Source organism: Sinocyclocheilus grahami, unplaced genomic scaffold (genome assembly GCF_001515645.1).
Source record: "Sinocyclocheilus grahami isolate Dianchi unplaced genomic scaffold, SAMN03320097.WGS_v1.1 scaffold233.1, whole genome shotgun sequence".
Lineage (NCBI taxonomy): Eukaryota > Metazoa > Chordata > Actinopteri > Cypriniformes > Cyprinidae > Sinocyclocheilus > Sinocyclocheilus grahami.
In genome coordinates this window covers 2,161,660-2,175,326 of record NW_015505412.1, presented here as the reverse complement: position 1 = coordinate 2,175,326, position 13,667 = coordinate 2,161,660, and the positions used below count along the sequence as shown (strand labels likewise).

General features: G+C 38.3%; 1 protein-coding gene across 2 annotated transcripts in view; it reads left to right on the top strand.

The window, feature by feature from the left end:
- The window catches only part of LOC107597594 (POU domain class 2-associating factor 1-like), an 18,920-nt gene extending 13,174 nt beyond the window's left edge, over nucleotides 1-5,746 (top strand). For both annotated transcript variants that reach the window (XM_016288741.1, XM_016288739.1), the window contains exons 3-5: nucleotides 4,937-4,979; nucleotides 5,059-5,324; nucleotides 5,408-5,746. In XM_016288741.1, coding sequence (XP_016144227.1) covers nucleotides 4,940-4,979; nucleotides 5,059-5,324; nucleotides 5,408-5,728 — 627 coding nt within the window. In that variant the 5' untranslated portion in view covers nucleotides 4,937-4,939 and the 3' untranslated portion in view covers nucleotides 5,729-5,746. The remainder of the gene's footprint in view (nucleotides 1-4,936; nucleotides 4,980-5,058; nucleotides 5,325-5,407) is intronic.
- The last annotated feature ends 7,921 nt before the right edge of the window (nucleotides 5,747-13,667 follow it).

The window sequence follows — 13,667 nt, the reverse complement described above, 5'->3', positions numbered from 1 at the left end:
TCACTTTGAGGTACGATATCTATATCAGTAAGATCAATTCCATGCGATATAATTAAATCTAGCGTATGATTAAAATGATGAGTGGGCCTGGTGACGTTTTGCTTGACTCCAAAAGAGTTTATTAGGTCAGTAAACGCAAGTCCTAATGCATCAAACAGTCTTGGTTCTTCCACTGTATGGGGAAAAAAAAACCTCTGAGACATTTCTCAAGATATCTTCTTTTACGTTCTACAGAAGATATAAACAGCAAAGGTTTGGAATGACATGAAGGTAAAGTAAATGATGGCAGAATTTTCATTTTTGGGTGAACTATCCCTTTAATTGCAGTTGTTAATATGACAAATAATGGAGCCCAGGAGAAATGAAAACTCTCAAATTGGTTATAAGATTTGCAAACTATTGCAAAATATTGCATGGACATGTTGAGATGAGCTCACTTTAAAAGTCATAGCAACACTGTTTAAAGGTCATTTTAATGGAAGAGAAGGTTACAATTTCACAATAAAATACTGTTAATTGGCTAACTCTAAGTTACCATACAGTGAAAAAAATGTTAACACTTTACAATACAAGACAAGAGAGAACAGTGTGTGTGTGTGTGTTGAATCAATCAGTCAGTCATATTTTATTTATATAGCCCTTTTCCTACCAGATCAACGCAGTTCAAAGTGCTTTACAGGCAAAAAAATAGTGACTGACACTAGGTTTAAAAATAAACTAAATGAGATGCATGCGATGATGCGTAGTATATAACAGTAACACTGAAATGTTACAAAGTATAAAGTGCTACAAATTATGTTGTTGAATGCTTCTGTTTTAGACTCAGTCATAAATGACAGTGTTTGTTTTATTTATATGTAGTTAATACTGCTCTGAGTGCAAAAAAACATGCAAAAAAAGGGCCTCTAACACTAGCTTGCTCTATTCTTTTTCTATTCTATCTGTTTTCTTTTTATTTATTATATAATAAAAAATAAAAAAAACTTGCTACGTGTACTGTGTTAAGCTAACTGAGACTTGTTATAGCACTTGCATATCATTGCTCTCTTGTTGATTTTGATTGCTTACATTTACTTCATTTGTAAGTAGCTTTGGATAAAAGCATCTGCTAAATGACTAAATGCAAATCTAAATGTACAATTCGTTAACATTATTCAGTGCATTAGGAATCATGAATTAACTATACTTCTTTACAGATTTATTAATCTAGGTTCATGTTATTTTATACTATTGGTCATTGTTAAGCATATTTGTACATAAAAAATAGATGTTGTTTTAATTTAACTTTAATGTAATGTTATTTATCTTGAAATGTTAAAAATGTACCAGTATATACAGAAATTAATGTTAAAAGATTAGTTATGAAAGAAAAGAGGACCTTGGGTTTAAAAGATGGCTGATTGTTTGCTGATTGTGTCACTTAAGAAATAGTTTACCCAAAAAAATTATATCGTGATTTAATCACCCTCATGTCGTTTCAAACCTGTAGGACCTTCTCAAAATATCTTCTTTTACGTTCCACAGAAGAAGTAAAGCACAGGTTTGGAATGACATGAAGGTGAGTAAATGTAAAGATGACAGAACTTTCATTATGGGTGAACTATCCATTTAATTGTAGTTGTTAAAATAGCAGACACGAATCAGGTCAGTTCATGGAGCCCAGAAGTACTGAAAACTCTCAAATTGATTATTGGATTGCAAAGTATTGCAAAATACTGCTTGGACATGTTGAGATAAGCTCACTTTAAAAGTCTAGCAACACTGTTCAAATGTCATTTTAATGGAAGAGGTTAAAATTTCACAATAAAATCCTGCTAATAGGCTAACTCTATCTCAAATTTATTATAGGATTGTGAAATATTGCTAAATCAATGTTAGCTTGACATTACTGAGTGCAGAAAGGCAGGCTCTCCAAACTCCAAGGGGATTTTGGTTTTATATAATCCAGGTGTTTTTCCGTGACAGTTAAACTATTCCCCCACACAGCCGGAGGGGTTGAGCATAGGGCCTATGCAAATCCGGTTGTGGATCTGCCAAGAGACTTGCCTACCAACCTTCTAATTATTCTTGACAACACATAAAAACATATACACACACACACTCAACAGCCTCCTTCTCACAATGAAATCACATAATGGGCCGAACTCTGTTAATTGCCTTTAGCAAACTGTAGAAAAGCATGAGATCTTATGAAACCTCTTTACGGCTCTTCTAATGCCAGCCTGATTGTTTACAAATGCTCTTTAAGCTATTCTGACGACACTTGAGTTAGTAATTGCTTCCCAAGAGGCATTACATATTATAGCAATAAGTGAAACCACACAAGAGAACTAGACCTGCTCTCTGTTACTTTAAGTGTCAACTAGGTTGTCTGTAAGCCAGCCCCTCCATGTGCTCTCTGCAATTTCAGTCAACACCTCTCTCGGTTTGGAGACGTGTTTTTAAACAGATCGGCCATTGTTGGATTGGGGGCCACATACAGCAAACTACTTGATCCAAACTACCAGGTCTTAAACAAAAGTCCCTATCATCTGTTTAAGTGGAATTTAAGTGTAACGACTTGTCCTGACATGTAAATCATTTTACAAAGGTATCACATTGTGCTACACCTTAATTGTTTTTGATCTGTTGTGTAAAATGTAATGTATAGCCAGCTTGTCATTGTTATTGTTAAATAAACTGTGGTGAAGACAACTGGCTGCAACATATCCTGCCAGATGTTACTAAATACCTACATACATGGACATAAAATATAGATTTATTCTGAAATTATTTCATAAACATACTGATTAACAGATTGGTTTAAAGAATCCACTGAGTAAAACAGTCCATGTAGAAATTGGCCTTGCAAAGAGACAAACACTGCAGTAATATTATAATTTTCAACAGGCTAGTTAACTCAAATATATAGCTACAATGTAACCTTTCTTCCTCTATTTTAAGTCATCTCTCATCTCTTTTCGTCTCTTACTGGTTTGTGTCAGGGCTCTGCCCTGGCAGCTTTGTCTGTGTTGTCGTTATTTAATGTTTCTTTGTTTGTCTTGTGTTTGCACACATTGTTTTGTCTTCGTTTATGCTTGCCATGTGTTCCTGTGGTCCCACCTCCTTGTTTCCCTTGGTCACACCCACTTGTTTAGGCCTTGTCTTGTCCTCGTTTCTGTAATTGGGCTCACCTGTCCCTCGTGTACTTTCCTCCCTTTATATTGTGCTGTTTTTCCTCTTGTGGTTGCTGGTTCGTCTTGTGCCATAGAGACAGTTACTGACTTGCTGCTCTATATTCCAGTCTTACCCTGCTATTGTGTATCCTTGTTGTAGTTTTTGCTCTTGATTATTCAGTCTCCTGATTTTGGTTTTGTTCTTTAGTATCTTGCTTTAATTTACTTGTAACATCTTATTTAGTTGTTCATTAATCTTGTTCCTACTCCTGAGCTGTTTAGATTTTACTTTAGTAGTTTTTTTTTTAGTCTAAACCTAGATATTTACATTACGTTTTTGTTTAGTTTTACTTTTATTTTATTTTCCCCCCTTTTGTACATAATGTTGTTTCTCTGTGTTGCGCTGAGTTGGTGTTTTGTGTTTTCCCTCCAGTCCTGCTCTTCCAGTCTGAGACTCCCTGCCTGTTGGTTCCCCAAGGTGGGCCGCCAACCAAGCCTGGTGCTGAGAACCGAATCTCTGATGCTGCCTGCTTTGAGTCCCTTCACTCTGCTTGCATGCTCTGCTATTCTCTGCTCTGGGTTTCTCCCTATCTTTCCGCCCCGATTTGACCAACGACTGAGACTGTGCCTTCCCTTCACTCTGCTTGCATGCTCTGCTGTTCTCTGCTCTGGGTTTCTCCCCATCTTTCCGCCCCGATTTAACCAACGACTGAGACTGTGCCTCAGACGGTCTACCCCTCAGGGCATTGACCTTTCCCTGCTGCTTGGAGCTGTCCCAAGATTGTCAACCCCTGTGCTGTGAACTTGTGTGTCTTCAATAAATCTTGTTTCACTCACTCTGCATTTGGATCCCTTCCTGTTGACCCTGACAGTTTGTTGCGGTTTCAATGTTTTCTTGTCTTCAATGTGTTCTTGTAAACTCCTGAGTTTCTTCTATTCAAATGTGCTCACCAGAAAAGGAATACATACATTTTTAGCTTTGTGGAACCCTCAGTCTGTCTACCCCTCAGGGCATTGACCTTTCCCTGCTGGTTGGAGCTGTCTCAAGATTGTCAACCCCTGTGCTGTGAACTTGTGTGTCTTCAATAAATCTTGTTTCACTCACTCTGCATTTGGATCCCTTCCTGCTGACCCTGACAGACAATGTTTTCTTGTCTTCAATGTGTTCTTGTAAACTCCTGAGTTTCTTCTATTCAAATGTGCTCACCAGAAAAGGAATACATACATTTTTAGCTTTGTGGAATCAAGGCCATCTTTTCTAGACAATACTCACTGATATCCCAGTCCTGATTGAATGAGGTTAGACCCTTTACTGAATCCCGAGGGTAGAATACTTTCAATATTTGTCTCTATAAAGCAACAAGAAAAATTGTAATGTTTAACAAATATGAAGTGTAAGCAGTGTACAAAATTAACCCTTTCCAAGCATGAAATTTAAACATGAATTGTCACATTTCATTCTTAACATCGAACTGTAAGAATGGCTGGCCAATGCTAAGTAACACGAGCAATTCAAAACAAAGCCATGCGAGCCGTCTATTGAAGATAACATTATTATGTGTATTCTACTTGTACTTCTGTGGATAATTTACCGTTCATCCAGTACGTCTAATCTTAAGATTATTTTTCTTACCCCATTGACTGATATTTTTTCTTGTTTTAAGCAAAAACAAACAAAATTTTGATCTTGACTTTAATATCTTAAATCATTTTGCTTCTCAGGTAAATGTATCTTGAGTCAAGAATATTTAGAAAATGTAATTATGTTGTACTTTTTCTAGTTGATGGTTCCCAACAACACTTTGCCATCATACACACATGCAGGTAAGTAACATACAGTATGAACTTTCTTTTTTCATTGAGTAATGCAAATCCTTTTCATGCTTATTTTCCTCTCTGAAAGGGTCTTCTAGTTTCGTAGAAGTCAACCAGAGTTGCCTTAATGATTCATTAGTGGATGTCAGTGGGCTCTGCACAGGATGGATAGCCCAGACCACTAGCACATCTGCTCTTCAACCTCTGAGTCACTGGACTCCTCCAGACCAACACCACGATCCTGCCATCCCGTCCCACATGGATATGTACGTCCAGCCGATCTGTCCCAGTTACACTGTGGTGGGCCCTTCCCCCATGCTGACGTTACACACACCTTTCTTCACCAACCTTGCGGTGAGCCACAGACTGATGCTAAGCCACTGCTATTATTTAATGTCTGAAGATGTTAACTAGTCCCATATCTGGTTCCCTATTAGACCATGAGTACTTCCAGCTCAGCCCTGCCTCAGGTGGAGGTCCCGGACTCCTCCTTTACGTATATCCCTTGGGCTCAGCCTTTATCCACTATCTCCGGCTCCGTTGTGCAGGGCCCCTCAATGCCAGCGGCCCTGTCAGCCCCCCAGCTCTTCCCAGTGCCTCTGACCTTGCCGGTACTCTCACCAGAACTGGAGCCTCAGCAGGTGGAGACTCCCCCAGCCCCCGAGGGCACTCTGGCCCTTGAGAAACTGCTGGAAGAAGATGAGGGCCAAAAAGAACCCTACATCTGCAACGCCTCGCTGTTTTCAGAAGATATTTAAGATATTCGCATTAGCACTCTTTTTGTGCAGCTTCTTAATATGTAGGATTTGCTAGGGTGATACAGATATTGAGCATTTAGTACAGCATTTTGGCAGCTCTTATGAAAAATGTAATTCAGAAGAAATAACAAATCTGGAAACTACTGTAAAGGGATATATACTCTTAAAAATTAAGTTTTTTTTAGGTTTCTTTATTTCATCTGGTTCCATGAAGAAACTTTAAGAAACTCCATGGATCCTTTCCATTATACAAAACGTTATTTCGATTTATAAAATGTTCTTTACAAAATAAATAAATAAATGTATGTTAAATGAAAGGTTCTTTGGGGAACCAAAAATGGTTCTTCTATGGAATCGCTGCAGCCCTTTTGGAACTTTTATTTTTAAGTTCAGTCAATTCAAGTCGATTTTATTTATATAGCGCTTTACACAATAGAGATTGTTTCAAAGCAGTTTCACAATATTAATCAGGAAACAGAACCAAGAGAATCTATAATGCAAACATCATCAAATATAATCCAAATTATGCTGTAAAGCAGCTCTAACAAAACAATATTGTTTTTATTCAGCTCCAGTAATTTCAGTGTTGATTCAGTTCAGTTCGAAAATTGTGTAAAGTTCATCAATTATGAAACAAGTTCAATTCAGAAAAAAAGTTGGAGAAATCCCCTGTGGATGTTATCATTTTATCTACCCGTGACCTTAACCTGCAGCCTTAGTTGTCTCTCAAGTTAACACCTTTCCTAATGAGATGTTTGAATAAGGGTCTGCTCTGCACACGCTCTACCATCAAATCTGCTTCTTTAGAACTTCTGTACATGACATATCCTGGTCAAACGGGTATGACAATAAAGCGAATGTGCTTTTGCAAGAATTTTAGTGCGTGTGATTTTTTTGTGATGGTGGGGGGTATGTGTGTGAGAACTTGACTGTTTTTCAATTGCTTCCATGTGGTTTTCATTGTTCATAAACAGTGTTTGCCAAACTAAATTGAGTTTACTTTGTGTTGCCAATAATCACAATGCTTCATTAATTCAACACAAAGTCAGCAAAGATGATTAGGATCTAAGCTCAGCAAATCTTTTAAACAAACACTAATCAAACCATGAAACACCATAGAAACAGATGAAAACCAAGGAAACTGACTGAAGATGTAGGAAACTCACTAAAAACTGAGACACAGAACTGTAACATAATACAAACCCTCACTCAGACAGGATACAAACTCAAAAACCCATTACAGCGTGCAGCAATAACCTTGTTTAATTGAACCCAAACACAATCCCACTAACAATAACTTAGATATAGCTTACTTGTATACACATTTTCCCTCTTTTACCAATTGGAACATTCCATTTACATAAAATTAATTCTTGTCTCAATCTGTGAACAAGAGAGAGAGAAAAAAATCAGTTAATATATAATGATGCACTCTAAAAAAAGATGGTTCTTTAAAGGTTCTTTACATGCAGTAATGGTTCTGAAGAACCCTTTCATGCTGAAATGGTTCTTTGTGTTAGAGTTTAGGGTTCTTTTGTTTTTCAAATCTGTAACTCTCATAACTGATTTTCTGGAGTTCAGTGATCCAACTACACAGACTGTCAACACTCTCAACAGGTAAATGATTTCATTCTTAAATTTAAATACAAATTTAACTTTAAAAATTTAACTGGCTTCCAAACAAACATGTTCTTATCTCTCTTTTTTTTAGTTTTTGGTCACATATAAGTGTGTGCAGCTCTGCTAAGCTGTGGAAACTTCTCTTCTCCACTAAGTAGGTAAAAACAACAATGAATTTTAAATTCATATTGTTAGATTTTTTTAATTATTACTTGGGTTTATGTATAAACATACCCAGTCACGATAAATATTAAAACTATCCCATGCCTTTATATTACTTTTTTATTTTTAAGATTGTGAAGGCCTCACATACTGTCAATTTTTGCTTTTGGCCTTCATAAACATAATTGTTTTTACACAAACACATGGACACACTGTAACTCTAAACTCAATTGTGTTTTTCAGATATATCACATCACACAACCTCATCATCTGCAGAGAAAAATCGCTACTTAATCACACCAAAATGATGGACTTAAAGGCAGCATATTGATTGGATTGTGATTGTTTCACTGAAACTTGGTCTTCATCACATCTATTTTTTGTTCTTATTTTGTGTTTTATATATTTATGAATTTATTCATGTTCAAATTTGTCATTAATGTATTCAGCTAATAACTGTTGTTAAGAGCACTGATCATTTTGCATGTCAATAAAAACATAATTCACACAACATGCTGCTGTTGTGGTTATTGTTGTTGTTTTAATGTAAAACCTTAACCGAGGCTACACTCTAAGATGCCTCATTACTGATTTTCTGGAGCTCAGCAATCCAACTACACAGACTGTCAGCACACTCTCAACGGGTAAATAATTTATTTCTTAAAATGTCTATAAATTATAACTTTAAAATGCTAATTGGTTTCCTATGTCTTTTCTCTTTTTAGTTTAAGAGAATATGTAAGTGTGACCAGCTCTATTCAGTTAAGGATACTCTTCACTAAGTAAGTAACAAAGATATTGCATTTTTGGTCCATTTTGTTAGATGGTGTTAGTAAGTTTTGTGCATTGTTGTTATTTTATATTACTAGGGTTTATGCATAAACATACCCAGCTATCCCTTGACTTTATATTACTTTTTCCTTTTAACATTGTGAAGTGCTCACATACTACTTTTGGCCTTCATAAACAACTGTTTTCACATAAACAAATGCGACACATTGTATATCTAAACTCAATTGTGCATTTCAGATGCTGTCATTTCCTGCAACCTCGTCATCTGCAGAGGGAAACTGCAATTCAATCACAAACACTCTCAACAGGTAAATGATTTCATTCTTAAATTTAAATACAAATTTAACTTTAAAAATTTAACTGGCTTCCAAACAAACATGTTCTTATCTCTCTTTTTTTTAGTTTTTGGTCACATATAAGTGTGTGCAGCTCTGCTAAGCTGTGGAAACTTCTCTTCTCCACTAAGTAGGTAAAAACAACAATGAATTTTAAATTCATATTGTTAGATTTTTTTAATTATTACTTGGGTTTATGTATAAACATACCCAGTCACGATAAATATTAAAACTATCCCATGCCTTTATATTACTTTTTTATTTTTAAGATTGTGAAGGCCTCACATACTGTCAATTTTTGCTTTTGGCCTTCATAAACATAATTGTTTTTACACAAACACATGGACACACTGTAACTCTAAACTCAATTGTGTATTTCAGATATATCACATCACACAACCTCATCATCTGCAGAGAAAAATCGCTACTTAATCACACCAAAATGATGGACTTAAAGGCAGCATATTGATTGGATTGTGATTGTTTCACTGAAACTTGGTCTTCATCACATCTATTTTTTGTTCTTATTTTGTGTTTTATATATTTATGAATTTATTCATGTTCAAATTTGTCATTAATGTATTCAGCTAATAACTGTTGTTAAGAGCACTGATCATTTTGCATGTCAATAAAAACATAATTCACACAACATGCTGCTGTTGTGGTTATTGTTGTTGTTTTAATGTAAAACCTTAACCGAGGCTACACTCTAAGATGCCTCATTACTGATTTTCTGGAGCTCAGCAATCCAACTACACAGACTGTCAGCACACTCTCAACGGGTAAATAATTTATTTCTTAAAATGTCTATAAATTATAACTTTAAAATGCTAATTGGTTTCCTATGTCTTTTCTCTTTTTAGTTTAAGAGAATATGTAAGTGTGACCAGCTCTATTCAGTTAAGGATACTCTTCACTAAGTAAGTAACAAAGATATTGCATTTTTGGTCCATTTTGTTAGATGGTGTTAGTAAGTTTTGTGCATTGTTGTTATTTTATATTACTAGGGTTTATGCATAAACATACCCAGCTATCCCTTGACTTTATATTACTTTTTCCTTTTAACATTGTGAAGTGCTCACATACTACTTTTGGCCTTCATAAACAACTGTTTTCACATAAACAAATGCGACACATTGTATATCTAAACTCAATTGTGCATTTCAGATGCTGTCATTTCCTGCAACCTCGTCATCTGCAGAGGGAAACTGCAATTCAATCACAACAAAATACAGATAATGATTAACTTAAAGGCATCATAGAGGATTGTGAAGATATTTCACTGGAGCTTCATCTTCAATACACTATTTTATGTTCTATTTTGTTTTATTTCTTTAAGCATTTATTTATGATCAATGTCCATTGTCATTCATTAATGTATTCTGCTATTGACTGTTGTTAAAACACTGTCATTTTTGCTACAATTTCACGTCATTAAAAAAGTACCTAATTGACACATGGTTGTTGTTGTTGATTTTATGTAAAACCCTAAGAGACACTTCAAGATATTATAAGACCAGGCAGATAGAGGGGTAAAAACAATATTAATAAATAATATATACAAATAATACTAATATTAATGATATTAACATACTAATATTAATGAAAAACTATCATTAAAAAGGTTATTTATAACATCAATAAGATCCTATATAGCATTTTCAAAGCATGGTTCTATATGGAACCCTATAAAAAAGGTTCTATTTAGCACTAAAAAGGGTTCTGCTATTGTTACAAGCCGAAGAACCCTTTTCTGGTACTGTTTAGAACCATTTTTCTTAAGAGTGATAACCCACTGAAATTAATGCTTCCCACCAGGTGCGATTTTGTAAAGGCTGCCTCCAGTCTGCTAAAACAGGAAATATAAAAAAGCAAGCTCCTAATAAACATTAAAAGTGAGATATAAATAAAATAAATACGAACCCATTAAAATACAGTAATGGAAGGCTGCTCCACAGTCTCTCCATCACATATTGCTCTCCTGTGTCTCATAACTGATCATGAAGTATCTCATTTTAATATGCGCACATTCAAATCACATGGCTGAGATTTGAAATGTACAACAGAGTGAAAGATTTTCAGTGGTTCCAATTTATGGTCTGCTCCTAGTGGCTTCAGAAGATTTGAAATATAGCTTGTAATTTTTGAGCATGAACACCCTGGTCATCATTCACCTTCATTGTATGAAAAAGAGCAGCAGCAAACATACTACCTAACAGAAGAAAGAAATACCTGTTTGGAACAACATGAGGGTGAGTAAATTAGCATTTTTGGGTACACTATTGCTTTAAAGCAAGTCCATTTTACACATATGTGCAAGCCCTTTATTTTCATTTGCATTCACATTTATGCATTCGGGAGATGCTTTCATTTATCAGTTCATGCATTCCCCGGGAATTGAACCCACAACATTGGTGTTGCTACTACTGCTGGTTATAATTATTTTTTTAATGCTAGCAAAGTCATAATTTACACAACCTTGGTCATAGTTCAAATGTTTAAAGCACAAGAAATCTAGCAGCAAGAAAGAATATTTTGCAGACATGACCCTCAGAGGTGAATGGGTGTTTTCAAACCTTAAAGAGTACTAAGAGTGAGTGAAACCAAGACGCTGACATCTGCTTTCATTTTTTTTTTTTTTGAGTGAACATTACCTTTGTGCACAAATTTTTGCACATGACTCCTTAGGACACACCGTGCTGCCAAGATGCCTCTGCTTACCTTTAAAGTGCCGCTGAATCTGCCTAACAGGATCCAAGGGCATGTCTGCACAAATGTTAAGAGATGGAAGGAGGTACAGTACAAGGTGTGACTTTTGAGGAGAAGCAGGGAAAGTGTGCGCTGGAGGGGGACAATATTTGGCACTTAGCTGAGCAGGATGAGAAAGCAGGGAAACATGTCAAAGTTAAATACCTCCTTAAATTGCTCCAATTACAATCCATGCAGAAGTGTGCATTGGAGACTAAGCTAGATGTACTGTTTATTGTAAGCACTTTCACAACCACCATATAGGGACAAAAACTTGTCATGATCATTGTCATGGGGCATAAAACTGTTTGTTCCTCTTCAGGAACTCGAGCTGCGTCGGAGGACGCTTCGGCTCTGAAGCTCATGTCTAATCAGTCCAATAGATGGGCGAGACGTCACGGGCGGGTGGCGTAATGACCAGGAAGCTATAAAAGCATGTGCGTTGAAACCAGCGTCAACTTTTTGTCATTCAGCAAGCGCTCTGTGTTTGTGTCAGTTTGATATCTGTTTGTGAGTCTTATTTAGTGTTGTCTGTCACGAAATCTCAAGACAAAACCAGACACCTAAGGCGAGGGCAGGCAGGTGCCTCCCTGCCCGCGTTACTTTACGGGTGGGGATACACACAGTTTGTTTGTTGTCTGCTTGAGAGCAAGCAGGTAGCGTTTGTTACTGCCTTGCTTCGCTCTCAGAGGGCTCTCTTTGAGGAGAGAGCCTTCACTAGCGTTTCTCGCGGCGCCGGCCCCGCTTTCGCTGAGGCGGAGCGGTGGCTGTGCTCGTGGGTTTCGCATATGGATTGGATAGGGCAGATCCCTATCTACTTCCTTAACCACCAGATCCAACGCCCGCTCTCGGGGTTTCGGATGCTTGCGCTGCAGTACTCCCCCAGTCTTTCTCCGAGGAGATTGATATGGAGGGCGTCAGAGAGCTCGCCAGTTGCACAAACATCAGTTACACAAGCATACTATGCCTGATATTATAATGAATAACATCATGGGGAGAGGAGCTCGCGCAGTCAGCTCTTGGGGGGGGGGGGGGGGATTGTGCTTTTCACGCTGTTAAGCGCTCCGCTCTAGCCGGGCACGCTCCAAGGAGTGTGTCCGTGCCTGTAATCTTGCGATTGCAGTCCCGCTGCTGCTGAGGCACGGCGGCGACTGAGATAGTGGAAAACGCACATGATCTGGTTGACGGGTTGGAGACGGCTCGTCCTATCTCCACCCGTGTTCCCTAGATCTAGAGCTCGTTCTCAAGGCTTGGAAGCCCGCGCTGCGGTTCTTCTCCCTCTAAGTGAGAGCTTGCTGATGCGGCTTGTGTGACTGAGCAGCTAGCGCGCTGCCGAGGCAATGCTTATATTACATCATTCGGTTTCGATGTGAATCTTACTCACCAGACCGTATTTACCCCTCTGGTTGTTGACTGCATTTAATTCTGAGGAATAAAATGAAGTATTTATCTGACTATGAGGAGTTAGATATACAGGGGCACTTGGGAAAAAATTAAAAAAATACAATTTCTCGAGTGAGAGCACGTTTTTACCTCTCTTCCTCTGAGGAGGTTGAGGCGGTCAGCAGGGGCTGCTGGGCGGGAGCAGTCCCAACCAACCGTGTTCAAGCCCCTCATTCTGGGGGCCTCACTTTTCGTACGCCGCAGAGTCTAGAGTCAGAGTGGTGCTCCCAGGCCGAAGGCTTTTAGTGGAAGGTGGTTCTGTGGACCGTCATTCTCGCTGGATAGTCTTCGTCGAAAATATCCTGACGCCTAAGGCCAAGGACTTTTTGAGGGCCAGTTCCCTCTGGGGAAGTGCAGTGTACACCGCATTACACGGTACCCGTCTCTCCTCAGTGCCCTCAGGAGATCGGTCTGCCAACCCTGCCGGTGTTCCAGGGCACAGCAGTCTCCCGCGAGCAACACTCTCAGTCACCGCCCGGCAACGTAGCGGTGCTAAGAGGCTCGCCACCTCCGTGGAGGTTTCTAGAGCAGCAGGTTCGGTTGTCCCCTGCCGGTCCGCCGTTACAGGGCACCGAGCTAGCTGCTCGCATTACACCAAAGAACAGTCTCGAGAGACTGATTCCCTTGGTAGACTTTTTGGCAGCGTGGAAACTACTGCCAAATGTGTCTCAGTGTGTCCTGCACACTGTAGAGAATCTAGTTTGGTTCTCCTCCGCCTCATTTCAACGGGATTACACCCACGCTGGTGGGCCCCGAGCAGGCTCTGGTCATGGAACAAGAAGTAGTTACTCTTTTGAGGAAGGAGGCCATCGAGGTGGTCCCTCCTCATGCAAGACAGT